This window comes from Amblyomma americanum, chromosome 5 (genome assembly GCF_052857255.1).
Source record: "Amblyomma americanum isolate KBUSLIRL-KWMA chromosome 5, ASM5285725v1, whole genome shotgun sequence".
NCBI lineage: Eukaryota > Metazoa > Arthropoda > Arachnida > Ixodida > Ixodidae > Amblyomma > Amblyomma americanum.
The window spans coordinates 198069815-198096812 of NC_135501.1; the positions used below are offsets into that span (position 1 = coordinate 198069815).

At 45.0% G+C, this 26998-nt stretch overlaps 3 protein-coding genes across 4 annotated transcripts; 2 read left to right on the forward strand and 1 right to left on the reverse strand.

Annotated features, from left to right (window-relative positions):
- The first annotated feature begins 5679 nt into the window (after window positions 1–5679).
- Window positions 5680–7127, forward strand: LOC144133336 (nicotinamide riboside kinase 1). The gene has a single exon (XM_077666340.1). The coding sequence runs from the start codon at window positions 6018–6020 to the stop codon at window positions 6597–6599; it is 582 nt and encodes a 193-aa protein (XP_077522466.1). The 5' UTR covers window positions 5680–6017; the 3' UTR covers window positions 6600–7127.
- A 3348-nt stretch (window positions 7128–10475) lies between these two features.
- LOC144133335 (uncharacterized) lies at window positions 10476–23435 on the reverse strand. Of its 2 annotated transcripts, none has more exons than XM_077666339.1 (7): window positions 22828–23435; window positions 21037–21176; window positions 18279–18458; window positions 17409–17472; window positions 16480–16583; window positions 15776–15870; window positions 10476–11002 (listed from the first exon to the last, which is right to left on the reverse strand). In XM_077666339.1, exons 1-7 carry the CDS (start codon window positions 23095–23097, stop codon window positions 10926–10928), a joined length of 930 nt encoding a protein of 309 aa, XP_077522465.1. In that variant the 5' UTR covers window positions 23098–23435; the 3' UTR covers window positions 10476–10925. The 2 variants fall into 2 exon arrangements, with proteins under 2 accessions (XP_077522465.1, XP_077522464.1); XM_077666338.1 differs by having other exon boundaries at window positions 21037–21179; window positions 22828–23423.
- A 171-nt stretch (window positions 23436–23606) lies between these two features.
- mRpS18A (mitochondrial ribosomal protein S18A) lies at window positions 23607–26136 on the forward strand. Its single transcript, XM_077666341.1, has 4 exons — window positions 23607–23753; window positions 23821–23963; window positions 24029–24152; window positions 25805–26136. Exons 1-4 carry the CDS (start codon window positions 23648–23650, stop codon window positions 25945–25947), a joined length of 516 nt encoding a protein of 171 aa, XP_077522467.1. The 5' UTR covers window positions 23607–23647; the 3' UTR covers window positions 25948–26136.
- The last annotated feature ends 862 nt before the right edge of the window (window positions 26137–26998 follow it).

The window sequence follows — 26998 nt, forward strand, 5'->3', positions numbered from 1 at the left end:
GTATGGCCTGACGGTCATTCTTGACGACGAAGAACTTCACGGTGGTGGAAGCGCTGCCAATAGTTACTTCCTATGTCGTCGTCCCGAAGTGAGTTATGACGTGTAAGCTCGCAGCAACGCACTTGTTGGCTGTAACTTTTCTGTCTCACGAAGCTTGCACTACACAGAACAGTAGCAGGCAGGCCTGAGACCCGGTGTCTACTTTGAAAAAAATATTTCCTCCAGCAACTTTAGCTTCCACTACCCAGTTTCTGGTACTTCCTCTGTCAGTTCCAGCTTCTAGAATGTCAAAATCATGGTCACTGCTGTCTTGGGCAACTTTAGACGTTTCTTGACAGCACAACGCGAAGTGGTGCAGCTTGCGACATTCATTACACCTCTTCCCGTAGGCTGGGCACTGTCTAGGCCTGTGCCGTCGATTGCACTGTTTTCAACGGTACTGCTTACTGCACTCATCACTGCTTTTGCTTCGCGATGGTGGCGCGTGCCTTGAAACAGCATCGACGCAGTCGTCTGCAGCTTTCTAGACCTCGTTTCGTTGTGCCAGAGATTCTGCCGCCTTGCACAGTTCTCCAGCTTTCTGCAACGTTAAAGACTTTTCTCGAAGCATTTTTCCGCGTAGCTTTGAGTCATTCTTACCAAAGAAGATCTGATCCCCGATTAATGAATCTCGCTGCTCTCCGAAACTGCGTCCCGCGGTTTGCTTTTTGAGGTCACGGACGAACTTCTCATATGGCTCGATCCCTCTGCCTGCTTCCTTGAGCGAAACACATAACGTTCGTGAACTTCATTGCTCACCTCGGCACAGTAGGACTCGAACTTCCCCACGAGCGTTGCGTAGTCGTCCATGCTTTCTGCTGCTCCGAACGTGAACGTGTTGAACACGTCTAGCGCTTCGTCGCCGGCTACGCTTAGCAGGAGCGCGTCTTCTGCAGCTTCGCTTCGAGGTTGCTGCTTCGTTGTGGTTGCCTGCAGGAACAGGTCGAACTTCTGCTTGAATAGCGTGGCTTTCTGGGCTTGTTGGTACATAGTTCCAATACACTGTAGCGCAGCAAAAGACGAGGACACAAGAGACGAGAGACGAACACCACGAGCGCTAACTTCCAACAAATTTTATTCTACTGAAGCATCACATTTATACACCAGAAAACAGTAATCACACGTGCGAACAGTATCGATTTCTTAGAAAAACGAGCTCTTTATCTGAGAGGAGAATGGTAGGTGTGCTTACACACGAGCATCCTGACCTATTTATCTTTTCGGCTTCAATGATTTCGCGCGTTAACCTTTCTCTACTTTTTCCTATTACAAGACTTTTATCAAAGAGAGGCTGACAGGGTTTTGACTTGCATGCGAGAATGTGGTCAACCAGCGATCCGCCTTGCCCGTTTCTGACGTTGCGAGCGTGTTCCATTAGGCGCTCGTTCAGACATCTCCCCCGTCTGGCCGATGTAGTGTTTCCCGCATGACAAGAGAATTTGATAAACAACACCTTCATCGCACGTGACGTAGGGCTTCTGGTGCCTAGTTGCGCATCCGCGCGCTTTGTTGGTGTTGGTTTTTTCCAGTTTGCACAACGTTGCAAATTTTTTCGGCGCCGAGAACACGACGGTCGCATTCGCTCGTTGACCAATTCTTTTTAAATTGTGGGAAATCTTGTGTAGATACGGTAATACAACAAGGTTTTTCCGTTCACGAGGAACTGGGTTTGGATTACATTGATTTTCTGGTTTCATTCTCTTAACCAGTTTTTCTGCAACAGAAACTTGAACATGGGAGGGGTAACCGGCATTAGTAAGCCTCTTGGACTGCTCTTGAAAACTATCGGTCATCATGTGCGGACAAGATTTCTGGAGAGCATTTCGAAAACATAAATTGACAATACCTCTTTTTATCAGTTTTGAATTTTGAATGAGCGGAGTGATATGGCAACATCGGCTTGTTGCTTCGCGGCTGGTAGGCCCAGCATATGTGATGAGCGTGAAAGGTGAAGTTAATATCTAAAAATCTTATGGAGTTATCGATGGGCAATTCGCATGTTAAAACAAGCGGTTTAAAATGTTCTGTCATGGTAGTTAAAATGCTATGAGCCTTTGACTCAAGTGAGCCTTGGTCACACTTAACAAGAATAAAAAGTCATCAACAAATCTAAAGACCTTGATTACGTCCAAGCTGTCAAGGTGGCTGGAAACAGCCTTGTCAACCTTTGTTAAAAACAGATTACTCAGAATTGGCACTATGCACGACCCGATGCATATCCCTTCTTTCTGAAGGTAGGGTTTTCCTTCCCAGTTAATGAACGTTGACTGCAAGTAAATAGCTAAAATTTCTAAACTGCTCGCCGACACACCGGCCGCATTCTGGAAAGCAACACACCCGAACTCATCTATGCACTCCTCTACACAGCACAGCACCTTGTCGTTCGGCAGCGAGTAATATAGATCCTTAACATCCACTGAAAATGCAACCATGCTGTTATCAGAGCGCGACCGAACAGTCTAAAATTTCGTCAGATTTCTTAACCATAAAGGGGCCGTCAAGCGGTAAAAGGTTAAGTTTGCTTTGTAAGTACATTGAAACCGTTTTTTGCCATGTGCCAGTTTCAGAGATGATCACCCTGAATGGTTTTTCCGGTTTATGGGTTTTTGCACTGAAAAACACGTCTAAAAAATCTTTTCGTGCATCGCCTATTTCTTTAGCCAGCTTGGTAAGGTTTAACTTGTTGCATAGCTTCTTCGCTTTAGCTTTTACTTTTGACATCATTACTTTGTTGCGGCAGTTAAATACAGAAGACACGGCTTCGTCAGCCTTGGACTTGTAAAGTTCACAGGATAGAATCGCAAAGCCACCTTCTTTGTCAGCAGGCAGCACGACCAGGTCCTGTTCCTTGATGAAGGACTAGACGCGCTTGAGGGGTAGCTTGGAAGATCCTGGCTTTGAGCACTGCAAAACGTCGACTCCTTCTGAAATGCAGCGGTCGTGTTCCAGTTGCGTTGCACGCTGCGATACTTGGCGTACCATCGCAAGTAGTTGAGCAGCTGACGACTTGGGCTCCACAGCAAACTTTGGTCCTAACGATAGAACCCTTGACACGTCATCCGGTAGATCCAGGGCCTCCAGGGTGTGGACGGTGCTCCGGGCTGTCTTCGTCCTGCTCGCAAGGTCGGCCCGTAGTTGTGGCAGATGCTGAGCCCACAAGCATTCGGTAGCTTGAGCAGTGATACGCTGGTATTCCCGAACAGTTCGCCAGGCTGCCTGACTTTCGCCAATCGAGAGAAGCTGAGCCTCGAGGCACTGCCTGTAAAGCCAGGCTTGCCTGTACCACTCGGATTTGGCAAGCTTGCACGCCCTCATGCCGTGACCAGCCGATGGGACGAATCCTCCAAACAACCGCCTCACGTCTTCAGGCAGCAACCTGTTGCGAATGCAAAACGACATTGTGCGTGCACGACATGTTGCAAGCGCTATGAGTGAAACCGTAGCACAGGGATTCTGGTGAACATTAAAAAGCGGGCCCGTTGTACTAGAAATATAGTTCAGTAGCGTGGCTTTTTGGGCTTGTTGGTACATAGTTCCAATACACTGTAGCGCAGCAAAAGACGAGGACACAAGAGACGAGAGACGAACACCACGAGCGCTAACTTCCAACAAATTTTATTCTCCTGAAGCATCACATTTATACACCAGAAAACAGGAATCACACGTGCGAACAGTATCGATTTCTTTGAAAAACGAGCTCTTTATCTGAGAGGAGAATGGAAGGTGTGCTTACACACGAGCATCCTGACCTATTTATCTTTTTCATAGAGGTTGCCGGTCATTTGCAAGGGTGGCGGCGCCTTCAGCAGTTCCATCGTTGTCGGTCGGGCCCACTTCTGACACCATGTAACGTGATGTGTGTCGAACTAAGAACGGAGGCAAGTACACGGTGGCATGAACAAGAAAAACGCTTATGGTTTATTGGTACGCCTTTATATAGATGACGGGAGCGGGGCACTAGCAATGCCAAGCGGACAGCTTACGGGCGCGACATGACAAGGCAGTCACTGCGCTGTAACGATAAGGCAGATAGTGCCCGCCCGATGCAGTCAGATCACATTTACCTGATAACAAATAAGTTAAGTTGGCAATTTGATCCTTGCTGCAGCACAGATTCCTCCCCTTTTACAAGTTTGACATTTCCGCATCCGTCGCTAGGATTTTGTATTATTGGCACCACGTACATCTTCAATATGGGAAGCTGAGCTGGCCGGCTACCGCTGTGGAGATCACAACAAGGTCTCGCGTACAGCGTGTTCAAACGGCAGCCGAAGCAAGTGGTACCCTGGAATAAGGGCACCAAACAGAGCTGCGGACGCCAAAGAAGACGGAAAACCACTAAAAAGAATATAAACCTTTAGAGCAATAAAATTACTCCACCAAACTCCCCTCAGCACCCGTCATATATAGTACACTATGCCTTGTTTGAGTTTCGGATACTACATTACATACCATATACATATACAAAAAAAAGTAGGCAATCGTCAATTGCATGACAGCTTATTATAATGCAGCGCACCATATGCATGTGCAAGGGTATGACCTTACTCTAATAAATGAATGGTTCACTAATTTTGCTGCATAAGCCAGCCTTCCTTTCTTTAAAAGTTATTTTGTTGATAAAATAGCATAATCCAGCTGAGACAGCCAGTGCATGAGAGTCAAAAACAATAGTTGTGAGGCAACAAAAAAAAAACCCCTAACTGTTTTGTTTACAGTGTACCAATCATTATCCTTTTTCTCTTTTATGATTACTGGGCGTTCTGCGGCGAGTTTCGGCGGATTTAGTGTCATTGGTTGAGGTTTATGCTAGGAACAGAAAAAAAGTTCAGTATGAAGCATACCGTCCCTACAACACAATTCTTCCGCCTCCCACAAACATCTGCTCCGGCCAAATTAAAACAAAACAAATGAGCATACACCCTTGCTTTCTAGCTTCCGTTTTTGTTAATCGCGATCTCCATTAACAATGTGCTTGCATTGTCTAGTCAGTTTCTAAAGCAGGCGCTAAAATAAACATACAGCGAATGGCTTTGAAAGTCTCAAAGACTGTGAAGCAAGGGTGCAATCAAGATGAAAAGAAATGCAAACTCAGAGAGCGTGGCTTGCGGCACAGTCGGCACATGCTCCAACTGCGCTAGTCCGAGCGCTCCTTTGCCGGTTAGCTTGGACAGCCAAAGCATATCGAAAGTCGACACGAATCACCAGCAAGTGCATAAGTGCCTCGATCGAAGCGCGGCCGCTAAGATTACTGCGCGAAGCAGGTGTTATCGCATAGCTCTACCAGCGTCTACGAGGTACAGAGCGGCGGAGTGCCTGCTCTTCGCAAAGATTGCAAATGAAAACAAAATAAATGCCAGCGCCGAGGAGCCGAGATGCGGGGAGGACTCTGCAAAGAACTTCCTTACTGTTGTATCTGCAAAGCCATCACTGCGATCCGACAACGCTCACCATCTACGTGCATATTCGTTGACACCGCCGAGGAATCTACGCAGCTACGCACAATATATGACGCGCAGAATATACGCCCGCCAGCACCACGAACGGCTGAGGGGCCGCGGCTCCGAGGGAAGCAGACGACGCGCCGAGTAGCCTCGCTGCGCATGCGCATAGAGCAGCGGGGTGAGATCGAGTGACGAAAGCATGGACGAAAGCGTCTTCCGCCACGAACATGACCCATGAGCATCCCATGAGTGCGAGCCATGAACGTCTGCTTTCTCATTGCCACGCCTATCGCAAGTGCTGACCACCCTTCCTGACACGAAATCATTCTCTCCCTTCCAAGCGATTCTGCGCAGAACTTACGACTGCTGTGAGCAATCCGTGAAGGACAAGCTGCAGGAAAAGCGGGCAAGTTCACCTCTAGCCGACCCTTTGCTGCTGTTCCGGTTGCTTCTCATCAGCGAAAAGCTCTTATCAGCCTTTGCGCAAGGCTTGTGCAGTTACGTGTTAAGCTGCATTACAACTTCAGCGTTGCCATGCTCAACGACTGGATCTTGGTCGGAGTCTCCGGGGTCACCAACGGTGGCAAGACTTCGCTCGTCAATTACCTGCAACAGGTGTTCGAGGACTGCGTCATATTACATCAGGACGCGTACTTCCGCTCCGAATTCGACAAGAAGCACGAAATGATCGTCGAACTGAATCACGCTAACTTTGAGGCACTTTCGAGCGTCGACTGGGACAAGCTTCTCGAGGCTGTCGCTACGTGCACGTCGCAGCCGCCGCGAGGGCCGAATAGGCTGCTCATTATCGACGGCCACATAATATACAACCACCCCAAGCTGGCGAAATTCTTCGACAAGCGGTACTTCTTCACGCTGCCGCGAGAGGAGTGTTATGTTAGGCGTCAGACGCGCACGTATGACCCAGCCGACGTGCCTGGTTACTTCGAGAAGGTCGTCTGGCCCATGTACCTCAAGAACTTACAAGAGGTGAAGGACACTCAGAACGGCATCGTCTACCTCGATGGAACGCAAGACATGAGAGAACTGCACCAGAAAGTGCTGGAAGACTTGCAGAGCTTCCTAAAACAGCATAGCAGTGTTGACAGAAACTAGCATACAGATGCAGTGTAGTACTATTGCGACGCAGTGTCCGAAGCGAAGCGTAGTTAAGTGATAGGTGTGATATTCAGGATATGCAGGACCAGTTTTCTCTTGCGACACTTACCTGTGCGTAGTAACAAAGAGGGGAATGCAGAAGCTTCTGCAGAGCCAGACTGTGCTATCAAGACACACCTAGCAAGGCTAGTGGTGTGCATAATCAGTCTCAGTACCCTGCTATAAAGCTGTGCATACCGCCATAGAGCAAGACTAGAGAGGCATGAAGTTGCACAAGGACTTGTTCTTGGCAATCGCACCGTGTCTACATATGCTTATTTCATACGGATAAGCCAGCAATTGTGAACAGACAGAAAGGCAGATTCTTATGTGTGTTTCTACGATAAAATTTGAAGGCATAACAAGGACCACTAATTTGAGTGTGCAGCACAATTTATTTTTTATGTATGGTATTTTTTGTAAATGTATTAATGCCTTTTCAAGTTCTATACAGAAGTAAAAAGAAATTTTCTGAACGTGAACAAAGTTCTTCATTCTATCCTGGCCATTTTCTTTCAATGGCCATTGCTTGTGCAAATGATGGCCTTCGAGTTTTCCACCAAACTTACGTGACCACAAATGCTCTCTCTCTAACCCATTTATTTCCAAAGAAAGGATGAATGAATTTCTTCAGTATGAACTCTGCGTTCAATTTCATATTGCTCGCATGTGTACATAGAAAAATTACTGAGGGCACTTAAGCTAATTAGTGCAAGTAATGTGAAAGCACTGCAGTTTAATTCTATTTGTTTTATTCTAATTCTATTGTATTCCTTTGTAGTTGGTGCAGTTGTAAGTACTAGTACTCACTATTATTGGTTGACATTTTGTATTTTCCTACCTTTGACAACATCACACTGTTTCAACCATTTGCGAGTTTTGTAACTCTGCCACTTTTTGGGCTACGCCAAGTCTTCACCTCGATAAGCCGCCAGATGCTTTCACATTAATAACAAATGCTATGATAGAGCAGAGAAAAGAATGAAAAATAAGACCCCAGCCCGTGCCACAGAATATTTCAACAGACTCTCATAGAATAACATTAACTGTTAATAATGTTGCCTTACTAGAACCGGAAAAAACCCTGTGGCAGACAAACGGCTCATGTACATGTGGGAGGCGCAAGCGTTTCTATTGAGTGGGCAGGTGGAAGTCGGGCAAGCGTAATAGGTGGCTGAGACTAAACATTTCCAGGCTGGAAAGGGAGATTGAAGATCACGCCAATGAGCTCAACAGGCTGCAGTGGTGGCAGATATGCGACAGATTAAACAGGCAACTAGGAAATAGGAAATCGTGGCTTCTGCTGCGGCACCTACTAGAGCCGACTCAGACTAAGTCCGCGGCTCAGACATGCCGGAACCAGATAGTACATCAATACAATGGCATGGATGAAGAACCACTGAACGACTTGAAGGATACCTAAGTGCCTCAATACGACACAGGGTGGGAACACAGCCATGGTGTATACTGGGGGGGCAGAACGAGGCACTAGACGCGGACATCACTGGCACTGTACTGATGGCTGCGATAGGGAGACCGAATTCGGACGTCCTCAGCCGCAGGGCCGTACGGAGTAACGAACAAAATCCTCAGAAATCTGGATGACGACTCGGTTCAGGCTCTAGCAGACTACATGAACAAGTGCTGGAAAGAAGGGAGCCTCCCACCGGCATGGAAACATGCAAGAGTCACTTTCATACCGAAACCCGGCAAGAAGCTGAACATCGAGAACCTTCGATTTATCTCCCTCACGTCGTGCCTGGGTAAGCTCATGGAGCACGTGTTTTTCACGTGTTTGCAGAACTACGCAGAGATCCATCGCCTCATGCTGCACACGATCGGATTTAGGCCACGCCTGTTTGATAACGTCTCGCACAAGGCGATACTTGCCAACCTCTCAAAACTAAACGTACATGACAGGAAGACAAATCCTTATGAATGGGTGTTTCTACCGTAAATGTTGAAGCCACAAAGAGGACCACTAATTTGAGTGGGCAGCACAATTTATTTCTTATATATGGTATTTTTTTGTAAACGCGTGATCATTTTAATGCCTTTTCAAGTTCTATACAGAAGTAAAGAAGTTTTCTGAATGCGAACAAAGTTCTTCTTTCCATTGTAGCCATTTTCTTTCAATGGTCTTCGAGTTTTTCACCAAACTTACGTGACCACAAATGCCCTCCCTCTAACCCATTCATTTCCAAAGGAGAATTTCTTCAATATGAAGTCTGTGTTCCATTTTATATTGCTCAAATGTGTACATAGAAAAATTACTGAGGGCACTTAATCTACTTAGTGCAAGTAATGCGTAAGCATTGCAGTTCTACTCTAATTCTATTTCAATTTTATTTTAATTCTATTTTACTCCTTTGTAGTTGGTGCAGATGTAAGTACTAGTACTCACTGTTACTGGTTAACATTTTTCATTTTTCCACCTTTGACGTTGTCACACTGTTTCGACCATTTGCGAGTTTTGTAATGCTGCCACTTTTTGGGTGACGCCAAGTTTTCACATCGATGAGCCACCAAATGCTTTCACATTAATAACAAATGCCATGGTAGAGCAGAGAAAAGAATGAAAAATAAAAGGGCCCAGCCCGTGCCACAGAGTATTTCAACAGGCTCTCATAGAATAACATTCATTGTTAATAGATGTTGCCTTACTAGAGTGATTGGCTCATTAAGCATGCAATTTGACAGACAATTTTCAACATGTTTCACGCCATTTGAAAAGCCTGTGCAAGCAGTGGCCAGTGACGTACTCCTGCACAATGGTGTGATGCTAAGCACCGACACCAGGACCTAATTTTTCGTATTTCATTATTATTTCACAGCTCTGAAATTGCAGCCTTTTTGCTCCTTTGCAGTTTTACCCTACAGTTGTCTATGAACACATACAGCACCGCAGCAGGCTTATTATGTCATGCAACATACTGCACAAGTCATCAGAATTCATGGTGTTATGCATGAAGTTGCGCATGCTATGATTGAAGGCCAGCTTTAAATGTTTTAGACCAAAAGCTCTACTTCACGACCAAGGCTGCAAAAGCCCAGCCATCGTTGAAGCCTTGACCTTGAATAAATAAATAAAATGAATATTGCCGCGACAAGCATTCAAGTCCATGGCGGCATGAACAGATCAGCTTTGCTGGCCACTGCATGAGAGCACTATGCTATTGCCGTAGCCGATCACACCTCGTGTTGCACTGCAACACACACTCGTGCTGCGGCGCGAAGAGATCTGATCAGCTGAACATCGACCAGAGCTTAACCTGAGTCTAATATTGACACCAGACGTGCCAACGACCCAGCAAAGCAAAACCATGAGCAAACGGGCTAAACACATGCTTTTGCACATCTACTCAGTTTAACTACGTTCATTTTTTCGCAGTTAAACGGCTGCAGAAAATTGCAAATATAATGTTATAAATGCAGGATACACAGCACACTTTAAAAAATTAAAGAACACTGCAGTCTGCTGCATTGGAAAAATGTGAAAGTATCTGCATCTGAATGTCAGCAACTTTTTCTTTTGCAAGTCATCGTTGTCTTACATCAGTACACATCCCCAACACCCTTTACCATTGTACCCACCACAACGCATTCACTTTGTGCCCCCATAACATGCTTAACCAATAACCCTTCTGGCATATGCATTGCGCGCCTGCCAGGCACAAAAGGGCATGAGTTCGAAATGCAATGCCGGCGAATTAATTTTTTTGAATGATAATGATCATTTTCGTGCAGACATGCTCTGCCGACATGCTCTGCAGACGGGCCCTATACATGCCACTCATGCAACAAGAAATGCTTTCGTATTAAAACTTCAGAGAGGTATGGAGAGACCTTTCCTTTAATGAAACACTAGTACACTTACTTCTTGCTTGACATTAGAGAATAACATACAACACCAACAGCATTTCAAAATTCTTCAAATGATCCTATACAAAGTCAGAACTGAATGTGAAATAGATCTGAAAGAGAAAACAGTCTTTCGATGCTAAGCACATGACATATGGAGGAGCAATCAAAAAGCTTCAAACAGACTTTCTTTGATGTTTTACAAGTCACACCATCAATGGGCTCCTTTCAAGTCCAACACAGCACAAATTTTGTGTCCATGTCGCGACATGGCAATGCATGCCTCACAAGACTACCCACAGTACAGCACAGTTCTTGTCCGGAGGTGTGGCCTTGGTGGTTTGTGCATCATGACAGGGATGTATACACAATGTGCGATAACAACATGACTAACAAAGTCCACTCAAAAACAATGAGCACTGGTCACTGCTTGCGGAAGCCCTTCAATATTGGGTAGATGTTGTCGAACGCCTCGTAGATTTCGGACCTCACCTTGGCACCTGCGCAGGAATTGAATTTGCACAGTCACTTATAAACTTCACACAAAAGTATGCATAGTGTAGCTGAGCAAGCTCCCAAGGTTTGTAGGTGTAGCAAGTAATAACTGCTGCAAGTTTTTCAAGCAGTTTCTTAGACAGTGTTAGTCTACAGGTGTTTGTAGGCACACTCATGCCACACAAACGATTCTTGCAAATGGTGTTTCAGGTACCGTTAAAATGGCTGGCCATCAATCATCATCGTCAGTCTGACTACGCCCACTGCAGGGCGAAGCCTCTGCCATGTCTCTCCAATGGCCCCATGGATGCCATAAATGCCTCATAACAATTATGTGACCACTGCTTTGCCTGCCTATTCTCAACAGTGGTGTGAAAAAAAAGTGTCACGGATTTTCAAGTCCAATTCGGACGCAACTTATGCCAATTCAATTCACACGGCCATGATAGGAGGTGCATAGCATAAACGTCAGCAGCCTTTTCCACTTCGACCTTATTCACAATGTGCCTTCGAGTCAGCATCCTTTTCTAACTCAACATGAAAACTGCACAGCTGTGATAAGCAGGAGAGGAGAGTCGACAGAAGTAACGCAGCTGCACTACGAATGACAGGAAATTAGAAGAGAAGGAAAAGGAGCAAACAAATTAAAAACAAGAAAGAACAATAATGAAAAAAAAGCATGTGAAGCGACAAACAGAGTGGTGCTAGGACATAAGGGGGAAAAGCTCAATCGGCTGCTCCCCTATTCCCGTTGCTCTGCAGGCTTCTTTGGCTAAGTTCCACGGGCTGCACATATTATGCCCAGCTGTAAAGGATGCTAGCCTGACACCCATGTGCCAAACTATGTGAAGAAAGCAGTGATGCAAGGCCAAGCCTTTTGTACTTCGCTTAAGCAGTGCAATGACTTAGTGCTGTGGCATTAGGACACACAGAGGAGCTTGTTTTTGTTTCTTTTTTAGAGTGAAAGCACTACTCCAGACATAACAACCCCGAGCAAGAATCTTTTCTTGTCTTCTCACGTGAGAAGCATCAAAGTAACTCGGGTAATCTACGGTTACTTCGGAGGAGAGTCGCGCAAGCTGCAGCCAATGGGAGGAGGACGTCACGCCGGCTGCCGCTGAGTGGAGAGAGAATTGATTGAAACCACGTCTATTCCACATCAGAATGCGCCGAAGGCGTGACGATGGACAGCAAGAAACGCAGTTACATGCTCATGCAGATGCCAGTAAGAGGAGGCAAAGAATAAACACATGCTTTCGTACGTCTACTCTGTTTAACTACGTTAAAATCCTATAATTTTTTTTGTCATAATTTCCCCTCTTTGTAGATAAAGGTAAAGTTACTCTGTTAGTGCAAACAACGCATTATCATGTATGTGGGAGCCTCTATTGTTGCGATTTGATTTATCATACCGCGTGTTTATCTCCAATCTCCACAAAGGTGCTCTTCTTGCAAACAATCCTTATTCTTTTCCTTTCCATGTTGTGAGCACTGCTACGAGGCTGTGACAATTGATCAAATCAGATATACCTGATTATTCTTCACCCGTATGGGTTCAAGGTTCATGCTAACTTCATGTTAAAGCCAGTACGTTTACAACACAGCCATCAAGCTGAAGCACAGAGATTGCTTTTGTGAGCAATTAAAATGCGTTAGTTTATCAGTGAATACTGAGCGCAATACTAGAGTGATCACAAGGAAATAAATATTAAATTTCACCACGCATAAATAATGGGCATTACATGGCAAAGTGTAGCCACTCATGTGCACATGTACTAACTGTTACGCTTTGGCTTTAAATCCTCGTCCTGCTTTGGCCACTGGCTTGCAGGCATGAGCTTTGCAAAAAAATGGCACTTGGTGGTCTCTTTCTGCACAGCAGCACAAAGTTAAGTAAAATCTCCACCCATTTTCATAAAAACAAAATGAAGTATGTATACCACTGTATGCAAGCTGCTATTTTGTGTGGAACAGCGCTGGACTTGAGAACGAAGGCAAAGACATGACAAAGCCAAGGACACTGACTTTCAATTTCAACTGACTTTCAGATCAGTTGAAAGTCAGTGCCCTTGTGTTTTGTCTCAATTTTGCCTTTTCCAGCGCTGCCCCACACAAAATACTGAACCAACTAGCCCAATCGTCTAAATCAGTGTGCCAACGTGGCAACATCGGCAGCCCCTTTGAGAGACAAAAAAAAAAAAAAACAGGCACTTTGCCTTCCCATGAACAAGTGGCTGAAATATACATGATGGCAAAGCTGCGTAAGAGTACAAAGAACACAAGCAACAACACTAACAAAGACACACAACAAGCGCGGTCTCTTACTAAAATTTTAACATGAAACACATACAATTATACAGCCATAGGTTAAACAAAAACACGTGCAAAGTGCCCGAATGCGGCATAGGCAATCAGCAAAAGAACACGTTATATCTCGTCTAAAAATTAAAGCTGTCTATTTATGAGTCAAGTCAAAGAAACACTGACGCACAAGTTCCCCTTCCTTGAAATGAAAAATGCTTCCTCTCTTTCACACATGTAAACGACATGTTTTCTGTGTCTCGACATCGCGTATAGAGTTCACGCACACGCTGTCAATATGCGATGGCTTTTGTTGCAAGGTATGAAATTCTAGATTTGTTTTGGCACTAGTACAGTAAACACGTGGCAAGTTTATTTTGAGCAAAGCAGGCAACAATACCATTCCGGTACCACACAAATGCAAACCGACCAGTAATTTAGTTAACTGGAAAAGGCATCCACCCCTCTCTCCACTGGCAGTGGCTCTCTCTACACAGTGAAAAAAGAAGAAGTAAAAGATGAGCCAGCTCTTTAATAACTCGGTAAAGCATACAAGGGGGCCCCATTATGAACAGCCTATCGTCCACCGCAACACAAATGCCTCTCCCACTGATTGCCACTTAGCACTCTAATCCGACCCTAGTCTAGGCACTGACTCTCTGCCACCCACCACTGCACGTACCTTCTCTATTCTTGTATCACCCAAATATAGGGGTGTGCAAATATTAATTTTTCAAAACAGAATCAAATACGAATAGTGCAGCTGTGCTACCAAATCGAACATGAATATTGTAGCTAAAAACAGAATCGAACACAAATCGAACAGCAATGGAACTGAATTGAATAATTGAATATTTTTAGAAGTATTGGGCAACCCCCATAAGAACTAGTGGCAGCACTGCGGTATGCTGCTATAACGTGTGAAGTTATAACCATAGCTGTCAAAAAATGCTAGGCTCATCTCTAGGAGGAGGCATGCAACATGAAGTCAATATATTAACTCTATGATCGTCAAGTCATACGAAGGAAATTACTTCTTACTACTGGTGACTACAATGAGTAAGCTAGCACATCTGAGCATATGAGTGAGGCAATAGCTGCGTACGAGTCATGGATTCCAGAACAGGCATAAAGGCAGTGTTTACTAAACCTGCCTGAGCAGAGTCGCATCAGCCACCAATCTTGGAGGCTCTGTGTAAGCCCTATGATTACAACCACACGAATGGACACTGTCATGGCACTGAACCCTCCTTCCCAGGCACTGACTGCGGCAGTACACTGCGTGGCACCAAAGCAGGCCCCACTTTTGAAGCAGTCAAAGAAGAAAACAACGTCGAGCCTAATTCAAACTTCGTGGCAGTTATTCGCAAACTTGAGAACGTATTCGATTCTTATCATTGCTAAAATACGCCATTTGGTTTGCTCAGGGAATCAGATAGGAGGATATTCGATTTGCTAATCGAAAGTTTCAAATGCTCGCACACCACTACCAACATGACTGATTTGGAACACAAACTGACATGGCGAACAAAAATATTCATAACGATAACCCCAATATTCAGCTAGCCTTGGCGTGATGCGGCAGAAATGCATCTCGGTAATACAGTGAAACCTCGTTATAGTGAGCAGGTAAAAAATTGTAAAATAGTTCGATACAGACGAAATCTACAGTATAAAATTTCGTCCCAAACGCACACAACAGCGGCACAATCTAGTCAGTGAAGGGACGGCAATTCAGGCGACCCTTATTAGAGGAACGAAGCGGCGTTTTACCAGGTTTTGGTGGTGTTTGGAAGGCGCTCGCGGTTATTCCGGTGACCGCAAAAGAACGAGCGCCAATAAGGCTGGCTTCCCCGCGCAGCACCGCAAAAAACGCGTTAAGCGCTGGCGGCTTCCCCGCAACACAGCCGTGTCGCGTGGAAAGCGGCACGTCAGAGCGGAAGTTATCGCCGTTTTCACCACCGCCGCGACAGTCGACACGAGCGCAGTATTGTTACTGCAAGCTTGCAACCTCCTGCGCTGCTGCTTCCAGGGCGCTGTCGATGGACGCCTTAGGCATGAATGCGTGCTGACTGCCGTACTACAGCCCTACGCGATGCTGCTGGCGGGTGCGTGACGGAAGTGCAAACCTTGGCGCGAACGCTTGCCGCATCACCACCAGTCACTTTTGCAGTGCAGCGAAGCCTGACATCCGCACAGGCACCATTTAGCGCTAGGGGGTTCGATATATCCGTTTCACGACGAGCCGCGTTCGAAATATACAGTAGAAACTGTATGTGTTTGTCAAAATCAATTACGAAGAGTTCGATATAGCTGATAGTTCGTAATATCCGTGTTCGTTTATATATATAGAGATTTGACACGGTTCCTTCACACATTCCCAGGAACTAAAGGCAAGGACTTCCACATTACCAACTAACTTGGAAGAATATTAATTCTTCGTTTCTGAGACACATCATCCACCTAATCGTATTTACCTGTAAGGACAACTTTTCCCGACACAAAGATGAGCAGGACAATGCGCGGCTTGACCATCCGGTAGATGAGACCCGGAAAAAGCTCAGGCTCATAGCTGTAAAACACAGATAAATGCGGATTGCAATCACAGCTTATATATTTATCACTTAAAGTGGCTAAGACAGGTGCGTCTGCTGAGGCCCACCCACCACACTGCCTAACTTCTGCTCCTGTCTCTAGTAAAGTCAACTACCAGCAACAGCATACGCTTCAAGCTATAAATCTTGTAATGGCCCGTCTCAAGGGCAACGAAATGCTTTGGTGCCCTTCCACTTTCCAAACATCAAGGAATAAATGCTCAGCAGAGGAGCAAGTGATAAGTGGTTCACATAGGTGCTTAGGAGCAAAGTGAGTTGGCAGTGATCCATTATTCACACACAAAAAAGCAAAAGATAACATCTAGGAGAAAAGAAAAAAAAAGACACAGGTTTGGAGCAGTAAATCTTCCAGTAAATTTGTGGCCCTTGTGCTTCCATTTGTGTTCTGTGCTCTCACCTCCCACCTCCCCTTTTGTAATGCTCTTTGTTACTGACTGTAAATAACTATCAAATCAAATTAAATAAAGTAACGTAAAATGAAAAGGCCAGGAGTGCATCACTACAACAATTGCAGCAGCTCCCATGCCTTCAAAGAATGAGTGGAGAGTGAGCAGGCAAGAACAGACCTTGAGAATTGGCTGTGCGTCAGGACGAGGCCTTCGAGACGTATGGGGAAGCGAACATCGCAGCTGCCCACCATGTTCTGAATCTTGAAGTCAAGAAACTTTGCCTGCAACAAGGTTTAGCAAAGCTTGGATTAAAGGGACGCAGTGGATAACTCCATCGAAATCTCTGTGGGCGTACTGTTAACTCTGTTGGCAATGGGATGGTTTTCAACTTTGCTACTGATGTATTGCATGTGCCTGAGTAGGTGTACACAGTTATATTGTTCCAAGGCATTCAGAAATCAGCCTAACTTGCTAGCTTTATACAGTAATGTTAATTTTTCCACTGAGACTACCAGTTTATGCAGGGGGCCTTCAACAACGGAATGGTGGACGTTCAAAAGTTGCATCCCGACATATTTGTTCCTTGAACACTGCATGGTCATAACAGCCCACCGAAACCATCTGTGGTGGCGTATTGGATATAGAGTTTACTTCAGTTACTGAATACGGGGCTTGGTTTCAACTCTGGTGGTTGCATTTCGATGCAGGTGAGGTGCTGGGACATTTACGTACTGGGATTTGAAATGCACGCCAGAATTCCTGGTGGTGAATATTAATTCGCAACCCTACACTTTGCTGTGTTTTATAGTTCAAGTGCACCTCCCATGGATAAAAACTCATTCATGATAAATTGCGCATCAAATTACTTGGTGCTGTAACAGAGCAGGATACAGTGAATAAGAAATTTTTGAAAAGAAACATTCAGGATAGTATTAGCCACAAATATAGAAAAAATACCAAAATTTTCTGAGAAACGTTGCTCCCAATTTAGCCCACTCCAAGTACCCAGATACTGAAGCACTCTGGCACTGCAAGATGCTCTATCAGTAAGCTAGTAAATGTAGCGCAATATTTTACAAAGTTGACAAAAAAAAAAATATACATACATCAAAGCCCAACTTCTGGATGATCCGGGCATATTTCCTTGCTGCCAGCCGTGACTGCTCTTCACTATAAAAAAAAAATACAAAGGGGAAATGAATTTATACACATGCCACATCCTCGCTGTTGCTTGTAACACTGCTCCGCTGAAACACACGGGGCTTCAAACATGTCACACTGCACAAGTTAAATCAGTCTGTCAGCTCCTCGCAAGGCTGTTTTCAAAAAGAGAAGTACCCTTATTGCAACAGCCTTAAACATTACAGAGAAGGCTACATGATTGTATGCAAAATGAAAGCTCCTTTATACACTTTTCTTACCTCTCAATGTAGGCTTCTCTAACAAGCATTTGCTTTGCACCTTTTTTTATAGGTATTACTAAACCGGCTGCATAAAAAATTTTCTGAAGTGCTCTGCCAGCTACATCCATACCTCACTGTCAGCTTTACTAGAAAAATATGTAGCCAGGTTGTCACGAATAGACTAAACAAGTGACAGTTAGGTACAGAACAATAAAACAGGCCTAACACACACTGAATAGCCAGTCACGGTATCGATGAATTTTGGGAACAAATTTTTTATTATCCATAATACAGCTGCAATTTGTGCCAAAAAAAGTGACCATTTATTCCCTGCTAAAAGTTATTTTTGTCATTGAATCCACTGTGGCAAATTAGACTAGAATTAGAGCACCTACGGATACAGCAACAACACAAAGAATAGTGTGCCATAACTATTGGTGCAATAACAAAAAGACGAAATAAATGTCCTTGCTACACACTGTTCTGCATGGTCTAGTCCAGCACAAGTGCCTAGACAAAATACTCTTCTTGTATCTAGGCCACCAGAAATATGAGGAGGAGGGAAACTAGTACCTCTTGGCTCCAGTGCAGACCATTTTCCCCGAGCTGAAGATGAGAGCTGTCGTTCGGGGCTCTCGGATGCGCATAATGACAGCAGCGAAACGCTTGGGGTTGTACTCGGCATTCCGTGCATGCAGGGCAATCTTTTTCAAATCTAGCTTGCAGCCCAGATTTACCGTGGAGACAATATTCCTGAGGGAAGACATACTCGTTTTAGTCGGGGCTCGCATCGTGAATGTAACACCAGAAAAGTTGAATGGATTCAGAAACAGGTAGCATACAGGATGTTTCACTAAAGACTGTTGTTAATCCTTAAGAACATGTTACCTGAGCTAAAAGAGTTTTTTTCTGTATACATAATTTGCACCGATGTCATAGCAGCCGCCATCTTTCCAGAACACGCAGCAAAATTTTGGCCTTTTTCCTAATCCGTTTATCGCTAACAGGTTACTTTTTATGGCTAAGCAACAGAGACTACGTGGGAAAGGAGAGATGTTCTTCAGTCACCGTGCTGTGGAGAGTGGGTTGTTCACTGTTCAGGCTAGGGGTGCGTAGGGGTAAATGGGGGATCTTGGAGAGAGGGTGCGGGGTCGCTAGTGCTGAGCGGGCCACTCCTCACAGCACGGAGACAAAGGACGTCTCCTGCCTAGCCTCTGCTGCACCCAAAGATGGCGCCAGTGACATCACGCGAAAACTATCTATAGCACTGTCACTCATGGCAGCTATCAGAAAATAGGTAGGATGCGTCAACAATCAAGCTGATTAACAAAAATCTAATGGTTAGGTTTTTATCTAGTATTAAGAGTCCACTGCCTTATTTATTTAGAGATCTGCAGCTTGCTGTTAGTGATATCCAGTGTTTTGATTTTCGAAACCACGTGCCATGACAGCGCTGCAGCACAAGAAATTTGGAGCCTCCACATGCGCCGGCAAACGCGCGTGATTTGGCAGCGTGAATGTCGCGTGACTTCCTCGCGGGCCTGAGGCTAGAGCATACTAGATATACCCAGGAGGGAGCAGCGAACGAGGCTACTCGTACTAGTCCGTACATGACACATGCGCCACCGAGCGACACGTGCTTGCGGGCACTCCTGAGCCGTGTGGTTTCAGTTCAGTGCAGGTGGAAGCTCAAAATTTATTTTTGAAAATCTAAAGACTGACATGGATATCAGTAACGGCAAGCTACGAATCTCTTACAAACTGAGCCATTAGATTTTAGTAAACCAGGTTGCTAGTTAACATGTCCTACCTATTTTCTGATGCCCGCCACGGGTAACAATATTATACAGAAAAAAAAATGCTGTTATCATCAGAACCATGTTTTTAAGAATTACTGACAGTTTCACCTATATATCTGCAGACAGTGAGATTCTACAGTACACATTCAACAATGAACTCAAGCATTGTAATACTTGCAAAGCCAATGCTGAGCTACTCAAATACCAAGAAAATTATTACATTTCTTTCTCTGGTCTTTAATACCAACTTTGCACCATGACTCTTCCACACTTCTAATAAGTTTGAACTATACCTTGCATACATTTATCTGTATTGATAATCAAACAAACATGACAACACAAGCCTGGTCTTCAAACTCAACCAAACACTTCAACATCTCTCATACAGATTTTTGTTCTTCACATGCAGAAAAACTGGAGCCAGTTAACCACTTGACATTTAACAAACTCCCCTTATTTTGTATTCATACCTTACGCCTTACCATACCATACTGTGTACCTTATTTTGAGCATTACCTTGTCCAATCCTGCCAGTTTAGACTTTGAGTCAAGTTTGTGATAAACAAAAAGTAAACTAAATGTATATGCTTTCAGATTCATCAAAACTCTGATGATGCCTGAAAATTTAGAGAGAAAAAGCTATTATGTAGCTAAGGACTAGTGAACAGAGGGGAAAAAATAGAACATTTTCAGAACTCTAACACCGGCTTCACCCCATCGTTGTGCACCCTCCTAGTGGCAGAACATAAAATTTTTAAAATGAGCATGTATCATTCTAACATGCACTCTCTCCTACGTGGAACATGTCAACATAATTCCTATGGCAACATAACATGCACAAGCACAGATGCTCAGATCTTTATCCTCATCTAACTCACGGACAATGACACCAATAAAGGGAAGGTGAAATGTTTTTTTGAGAATTTGAGGTTCTTCAAGAAATCGAATCTATGAAGCTTCAAGGTAAAGCATGCCAAGTATTTTTTCGCCAGCATTTAAAATAGTGACCTCATTGCCGATTAAAACCGCAGCAATAGTCAAGCTTTTCCTCACTATGTGAGAGAAGTGCGGAGAAACTCGCGATGACGTCATTGTTGCCGAAATTTCGGATGTCCGCTACCTTCGCCCACGAGCTGCAATGAGCCTTCCAACACCGCCAAACAATGGTTCGTGGGTCTCACCGTCGGCGGCATTGGTTTAATTCCTTGAAAAAAAAAAAAAAAGGTTTATTAGCTGGAAACACAGCGCCACCGCAAGTGACGTCATCGATGCGGCTTCTGCCCCATCGCTGTGCACTGCAAAGAAGCCTGAGCACCAATGCGGATTTATTCTACGATTACGTCACCATTTCAAACCTTAGCACAAAAATACTTCGCATGCGTTACCTACAAGTTTCACACATTCTACCCTTTTAAACTCGTCGACTTCTAAAACCTCTTCAACTGCCTCTTTAACAAAGAAAAATGCAACATAGGGAAGCCAGCCAGACGGTTATGGAAAGGGTGAGCCCACAAAGAAGCAGCACGACATACTGAAGCTGCGGAACGATGCCAGGGTCTGCCGACGCCGGTGTGATGGGTGTCATAGGCGGACCCGGCGTGGATGGAAAGATGCTTGCGCTTGTGGAGTGAGGTGTTGAGCCAGCACCAGTTGGCGTTGCACCGGATGAAGACTGCTGTGGCAGGAGAGCACAACATGCAACGTGAGATGGCACTATTCACAAAATGATAACTTTTTTTTCTCCTTGGCTAGCATAGTAAAATCACCAGTATTATTTTCAGTAGGTCACACCATTCATTAGCACCTTAACCCTTGATCTTTGTGACAAGAATAACACTCAAGCCAATTACAGAAGAAAAAGATTACTCTTATAAAATCTGAATCAATAGCACTTTCCATTAACCAGGACATGCTTCAGTACATAGCTCTTTTCACGTTGAAAGAGCCTTCATCAATGTCTCCGTGTGCTGAATCCTGTTTTCACACTGGTTTTCTCTTCAACCTGCTCACTACACATGAACCTACACTAGCTACACATAAGCTCTAAAATGGCAAAAGAAAAAACTGCACACGTTTCTAAGCAGCCATACCCATCGGTAGAAAGAAGCATTTAAATCTGGACATTGAACAAAATGTGGTACATTTTTGAGTAAGCTCCTGTTGCATGAATAGCATTTAAAGTGCATGGTTAAAGTCACTGAGCCCACGGTCGCACCACAGACTTACGATGGTTCTTGTAAACCAGCGCAACGGCTCGAAGCCAAACAGAAAGGGACAAAACACAGCGCTGATTTGGCTTCGAGCCGTTGCACTGGTTTACAAGAACCGTGTCTGACCAACTCGCCCACCAGTTTATGTTGTACAGACTTACAATGCGAGCCGGGTTCAATGTCACATGGCGACTGTGGAGACATTTGGGGTAGTTGTTTCACAAACATCGCTTGTCCTGTTGTTTCTTGCCTATGCCCGTATTCATATTCATCTCTGTGCATTTCCTAAGGTAGCAAAACATGTAATTAGTTTTCAGCTTGAAGCAGCAGTGTGACTATTTGAAGTGAGGAGAAGGGGAAGTACACCTTCTTGCCTGAAGGAAACTTATCGCGGAGCAACCGTAACACGGTGAAAACTTTGAAACCAGCGTATAACCGTACGTGATAAAGTTGCATCGCACACTCAGAACAGGGTGGAGGGACACGTCCACGTGCTGAAGCGCAAATACCACTGTTACATCTTTTCTACTGCTTCCGGGCCGCCGCGGTGGCCGAGTGGTTATGGCGCTCGGCTGCTGACCCGAAAGAAGTGGGTTCGATTCCAGCCGCGGCGGTCGAATTTCGATGCAGGCGAAATTCTAGAGGCCCGGGCACTGTGCGATGTCAATGCACGTTAAAAAAAACCCACGTGGCCGAAATTTCCGGAACCCTTCACTACGGCGTCTCTCATAGCCTGAGTCGCTTCTTGGCCGATCCCCCAGTGTGGGTATGGGCCATCTTTTGATAGGCTAACAACAACAGCGTTCCTCCCCGTCATGGGCGGGTCAACGCACTGTCATACCTATGCTTAGCCAGCAACGCGACAGTTCTAGAACTGCACAAGACGCCTCAGCTTTCCCGATTTCTGCTACCACCTTAAGATACCGTCACGGTACTGCCGCTCTTCTTTTTGAACGCGGTTTGATGTTATCTCCTGGTATCTGTGAGTAGCTTCTCGGATGAGCTACAACGCGTTTTATTAAGAGCAGCAAGCATCGTGTACCACGACACAATACAATCCCGACAGCAGCTCGCGCGCGGTGCGGCGGGTTTGAGAGGAGCTGCGATTCTTACGTGAACATGACCAGCCGGAGTCTGCGGTTGCATGAGCGATTGCGGAGTGAGTCCCGTGCTCGCCGCATAGGGCTGTATCACACTCGCATTTCGCTGCTGCGTCGACGGCGACTGGTGCATAGGCGAGTCATGCTGCTGGGGCTGAAGTGGGGACGGCTGTATCTGCCGCGCGAGCTGCTGAAGGTGCTGTTCCTCGACGTTGTCGGCCTGTGCAGACACCGACAGCGGCGTGCCCAGGTTCAAGCTGAATACAGGGCTTGACATATCCATCTTGCCGCTTCAAGTGCTCCCTGTTCTTCTCGTTGTGGTGACAAAGTTCTTTTCACGGAAAGAGGCCCTGTCTCATGCCACGAGGGCTCTCAGGAAACAGAATTTCGGGGTGAGGGATTTCTACATGGAGATTAACCACTACCGGCACAAGTTGGCGAAAACATGGAAAGACTGGTACAACTTCAATGCGCTAGAATACTGACATAAAATGCAGAAATCATAGCGCAAGTTGTGGGGCTTGGTAATAGCAACACATAGGCAGTGAATGTATCGAACGCACGCGAGGTACAGAACGCCGACTTGTCGCGCGCCACCAACGATCCGACAACGTCGATAACGCCGAAATGGCTGAATCTGTTTTAGTTGCGTATGTCAAAAAGAAAGTACATTTGCCATGCGAACGCAATGAAACCCACATAAAATTTCAATTATTTTTACAACAAATTAAAAGATAAACTTGAATGCAATAAATTCTTCTGCACTGAATTTTTCGAAATTTTTATTCCTGCGACACTTAGGACTTGGCTAATTTTTCTCGCCTCTGCGAAAAATGGCGCTGCCCGTAAGCGTGGTTCGTCCTGCGCTGGGACGCATCTTTCGCTGCGCGTCGCTTCGAAGGCAGTTAAGCACTGCAACGACGCTTCGTGTGAAAGAGAGTAAGAAGCCGTGCTATACTGTTTAACTGCGGAAGTAACGATTTCCTCGCCATGTGCGTTTTTGCAGTTCGAGAGTCGCAAGAGGGCAACACGACAGTGATCGAAGGCGTGTTCGTGGATTCTCCTCGCAAAGGCCGGGTAGTCGAGCCTAAACACACCAGTTCCGCTTGCCCACTATGCAGGCTGGGACTCAAACAAATAAAGCACACGGTGAGTCGAGTAACCCAAACGTGAATCTGAGGATGCTAAAGGAACCACTGCTTGATGTCCACCAGGATGTGTTGATCCTGAGCCAGTTCATGGACTCTCAAGGAAACATGCTGCCTCGGGATGTAACGGGACTCTGCGCTAAGCAACACAGAATCGTGAGCACTCTGCTCTACCAAGCGCAAAGAACAGGTAGGGTCGACGTTCTTGCTATAACTAGTTCGCCACGCGGCGGTGGCCGACTGCTAAGTTGGCTTCACTGTTGATAGCGGAGCGTTGAGGAGACAGGGTACGGCGGATCAATGTGTTGACCACTCTACCGCTATGGCTACTGGGAATGTACCGTACATGAAACTGTTACCACCTCGATCCAATGCCGGCTTTCATTTGGCTGTCAGAATGTTAGGAATCAAATGATGTGTATACTGTGGTGCCCTGTTAATATGGACAACTGGAATCATGGACAGTGTTTCTGGGGACCAAACTTATGTAATACAGCTGTCAGAACAATGGATAAGGTGGAAATACACCGAGTTCATTTGGACCCGCTGTATGTTTGTTGCGTTTATCATGGACAGTGACAAGAACAAAATCTTGAACTGCCCTCTTCAGATCTTTCCTTTCCTATATTTTCAGTGCAGTACAGCAGCAAAAGTGCTAATGTCCAAATTGTGGCCTTCTTGTGTGTGTGGTTTCAGGCTAATTTAAAGTGCCAACGTCTCCCTCGATGCACCTTACTATTGCTGTATTGCTTTAATGGCTGTGAAGAAAACTCTAAGCCAAGGCTTTGTTTTAAGCAGTCGTCAGCAGCTGTCAGGTGACCAAGTACAGATATGTACTATTGGTTCATGCGACATGAACAGTCGTAGTAGATCACCGAGTCACAAAACGCCATTATGCATCTCGTGGACCACCGGAAGCTTGAAATTGCACATAATTTTTAAGATAATGGTGGCTAGGACAATGCCTTTGGAGCTCCCGAGATTCTGTCCAACTTTTATTTCATGGCCTCTCACTCTGCAAAGAAACTGGCCTTAATCATGAAGTTATTCTGAACATCTTTTTTTAACAATTCGTTGTTACAGATAACTCGCTTTATGGACGGATTTGCTCAAAAAAACAAAGTGTTCATACTGACGAGGCACGGCCTTGGTTACGTTCAATAACGAAATGTGTATTTTCAGAGTCCTGCGATGTTTAGCGCGGGATAAAGATTTACGTGACCGACACATAAGGTGACATAGCTGCACACAGCGACACATGGCGAAAATTCCTGAAAAGGAAGCCAGCTGCTCCTTGGCACAAAATATCTAGAGGGCCATCAAAATTTCTCTGGCATTAGTATGGACCTCTTTAATAAACATTACTCTGGCAATTTCTTGTGCCTGTTTGATGGTGGAACAGAGATTTAAATGTCTAGTCGCTATTAGTGTACTTTGTGTTAGTATGCTTGTTGCCTTTTCTTTTATGGTCATCCTAGTTTGCGCTTCCTTCTCAAGACGATTGATGTACAAATTGCCCTCTTGCTGCTTTATGCAAGCTGAGCACTTTTTGTGAAGACCGGTGAGGCTGTCATTAGGGCAAAGTGCAATTACGAGAACTGCTTTTGTTTACGATTGCTTTGGATGTGTCAAGAGCAGGTTCAGCACTGCTGGTCCCACTGACTTCTTGTTGGCGAAGTGGCCGTGTCCTAGAACAGTGGGAACTCTATGGCAGTGCAGTGCAATGTTGGGTTAAGGAGACAAAAAAAAAAAGAATGTGGCAGCACTGTCGAATGTTAAGTAGACTCACAGCGCCATCTCATGCTAAGGAGACTAAACTAGTTTGTTTTCCCGTACATCCAGGTCTCATCTACAAGGAGGAGCATACCCCCAAGGAGCGGTGGCAAGAGTTGAACAACTACTTTGGCCGCACGAAACTCAAGATAGACTTTGGGAAGCCTCTAATCGACATTGTGGAATACCTGAAAAAGCCTCCCCAGGCATGAAAAAAAAAAAATTGATTTAGACCGAGTGGTGACATTTTTTTTTTTATTGCCTTCAAACTTTCGTTTGGTGACAAAGCATTTTGTGTATAGAAGACAAAAACATTCATATAACACAGCATGTAAAAACATCTGTACAATGTTCTGCCTTAAGTAGATGAGCTTGCAAATAAATACAATGAGACATTGTAAGATGACAACCTTTTTTTTCTTTTAAGCACTGTCTTGTCCTCTCTTGCAGAAACAGGTCATGACCACCTTTCATAATAACCACTAGTTGTAATCTTTATGCTCAACAGTGTAATCACAAAAAAACAGCACATAAAAAGCTGGCTAAAAACATTGCAACACAATGCATGCATCTGCCCTTATAGTGACTGCCTGATGGATGTGCACATGTAGGCACTTGCCACGTCAGCTCTCCTTTTCTAGTCTTCAAGGAGTACAGACATCTAAATTTAATTTTTTCTTTAGAGTGATACCACTGTCCAGTGCATCACTGCAAAGAAAAAAATGTGCACCCAAATATTTGGTGTCTTTACTCCTTTAACAATTCAGCTAGTGCTGGAAGAACATTCAGCAAAGGAAAAAAGCAATATTCTGAACATCTCTGCATTAAAAAAAAAAAGCTGCAGATATGAAATCCAATGCTTAGCACATGCTCGACAACCACAACTTTTCTCCGTAAAGTTCCGAGACCGAGTCCACCAAAAAAAAAAAAATGCGTTTAACATTGAAATCATTTGTGCAGCACCCCTTCGAAATAGCCTCCCTTGCAGTCTATACACTGCTTCCAATGCTTCTTGAGGTCTTGGAAACAGTTGGAAAACGCTCCTTTTGGCAGGGCTGTCAGCTCCTTTGTCGTGGCGTCTTGAATGGCCTCCACTCTCCCCATCCAGCGACCTTTTAGGGCTCTCTTCACACGAGGAAACAGGAAAAAATTGCATCGGGAGAGGTCAGGCTAGTGTGGCGGATAGGAAGTACAGCAATGCCGAGCTTGGCGAGAAATTTTGTCATGCTGAGAGCAGTGTGCGGCCCTGCGTTATCGTGGAGA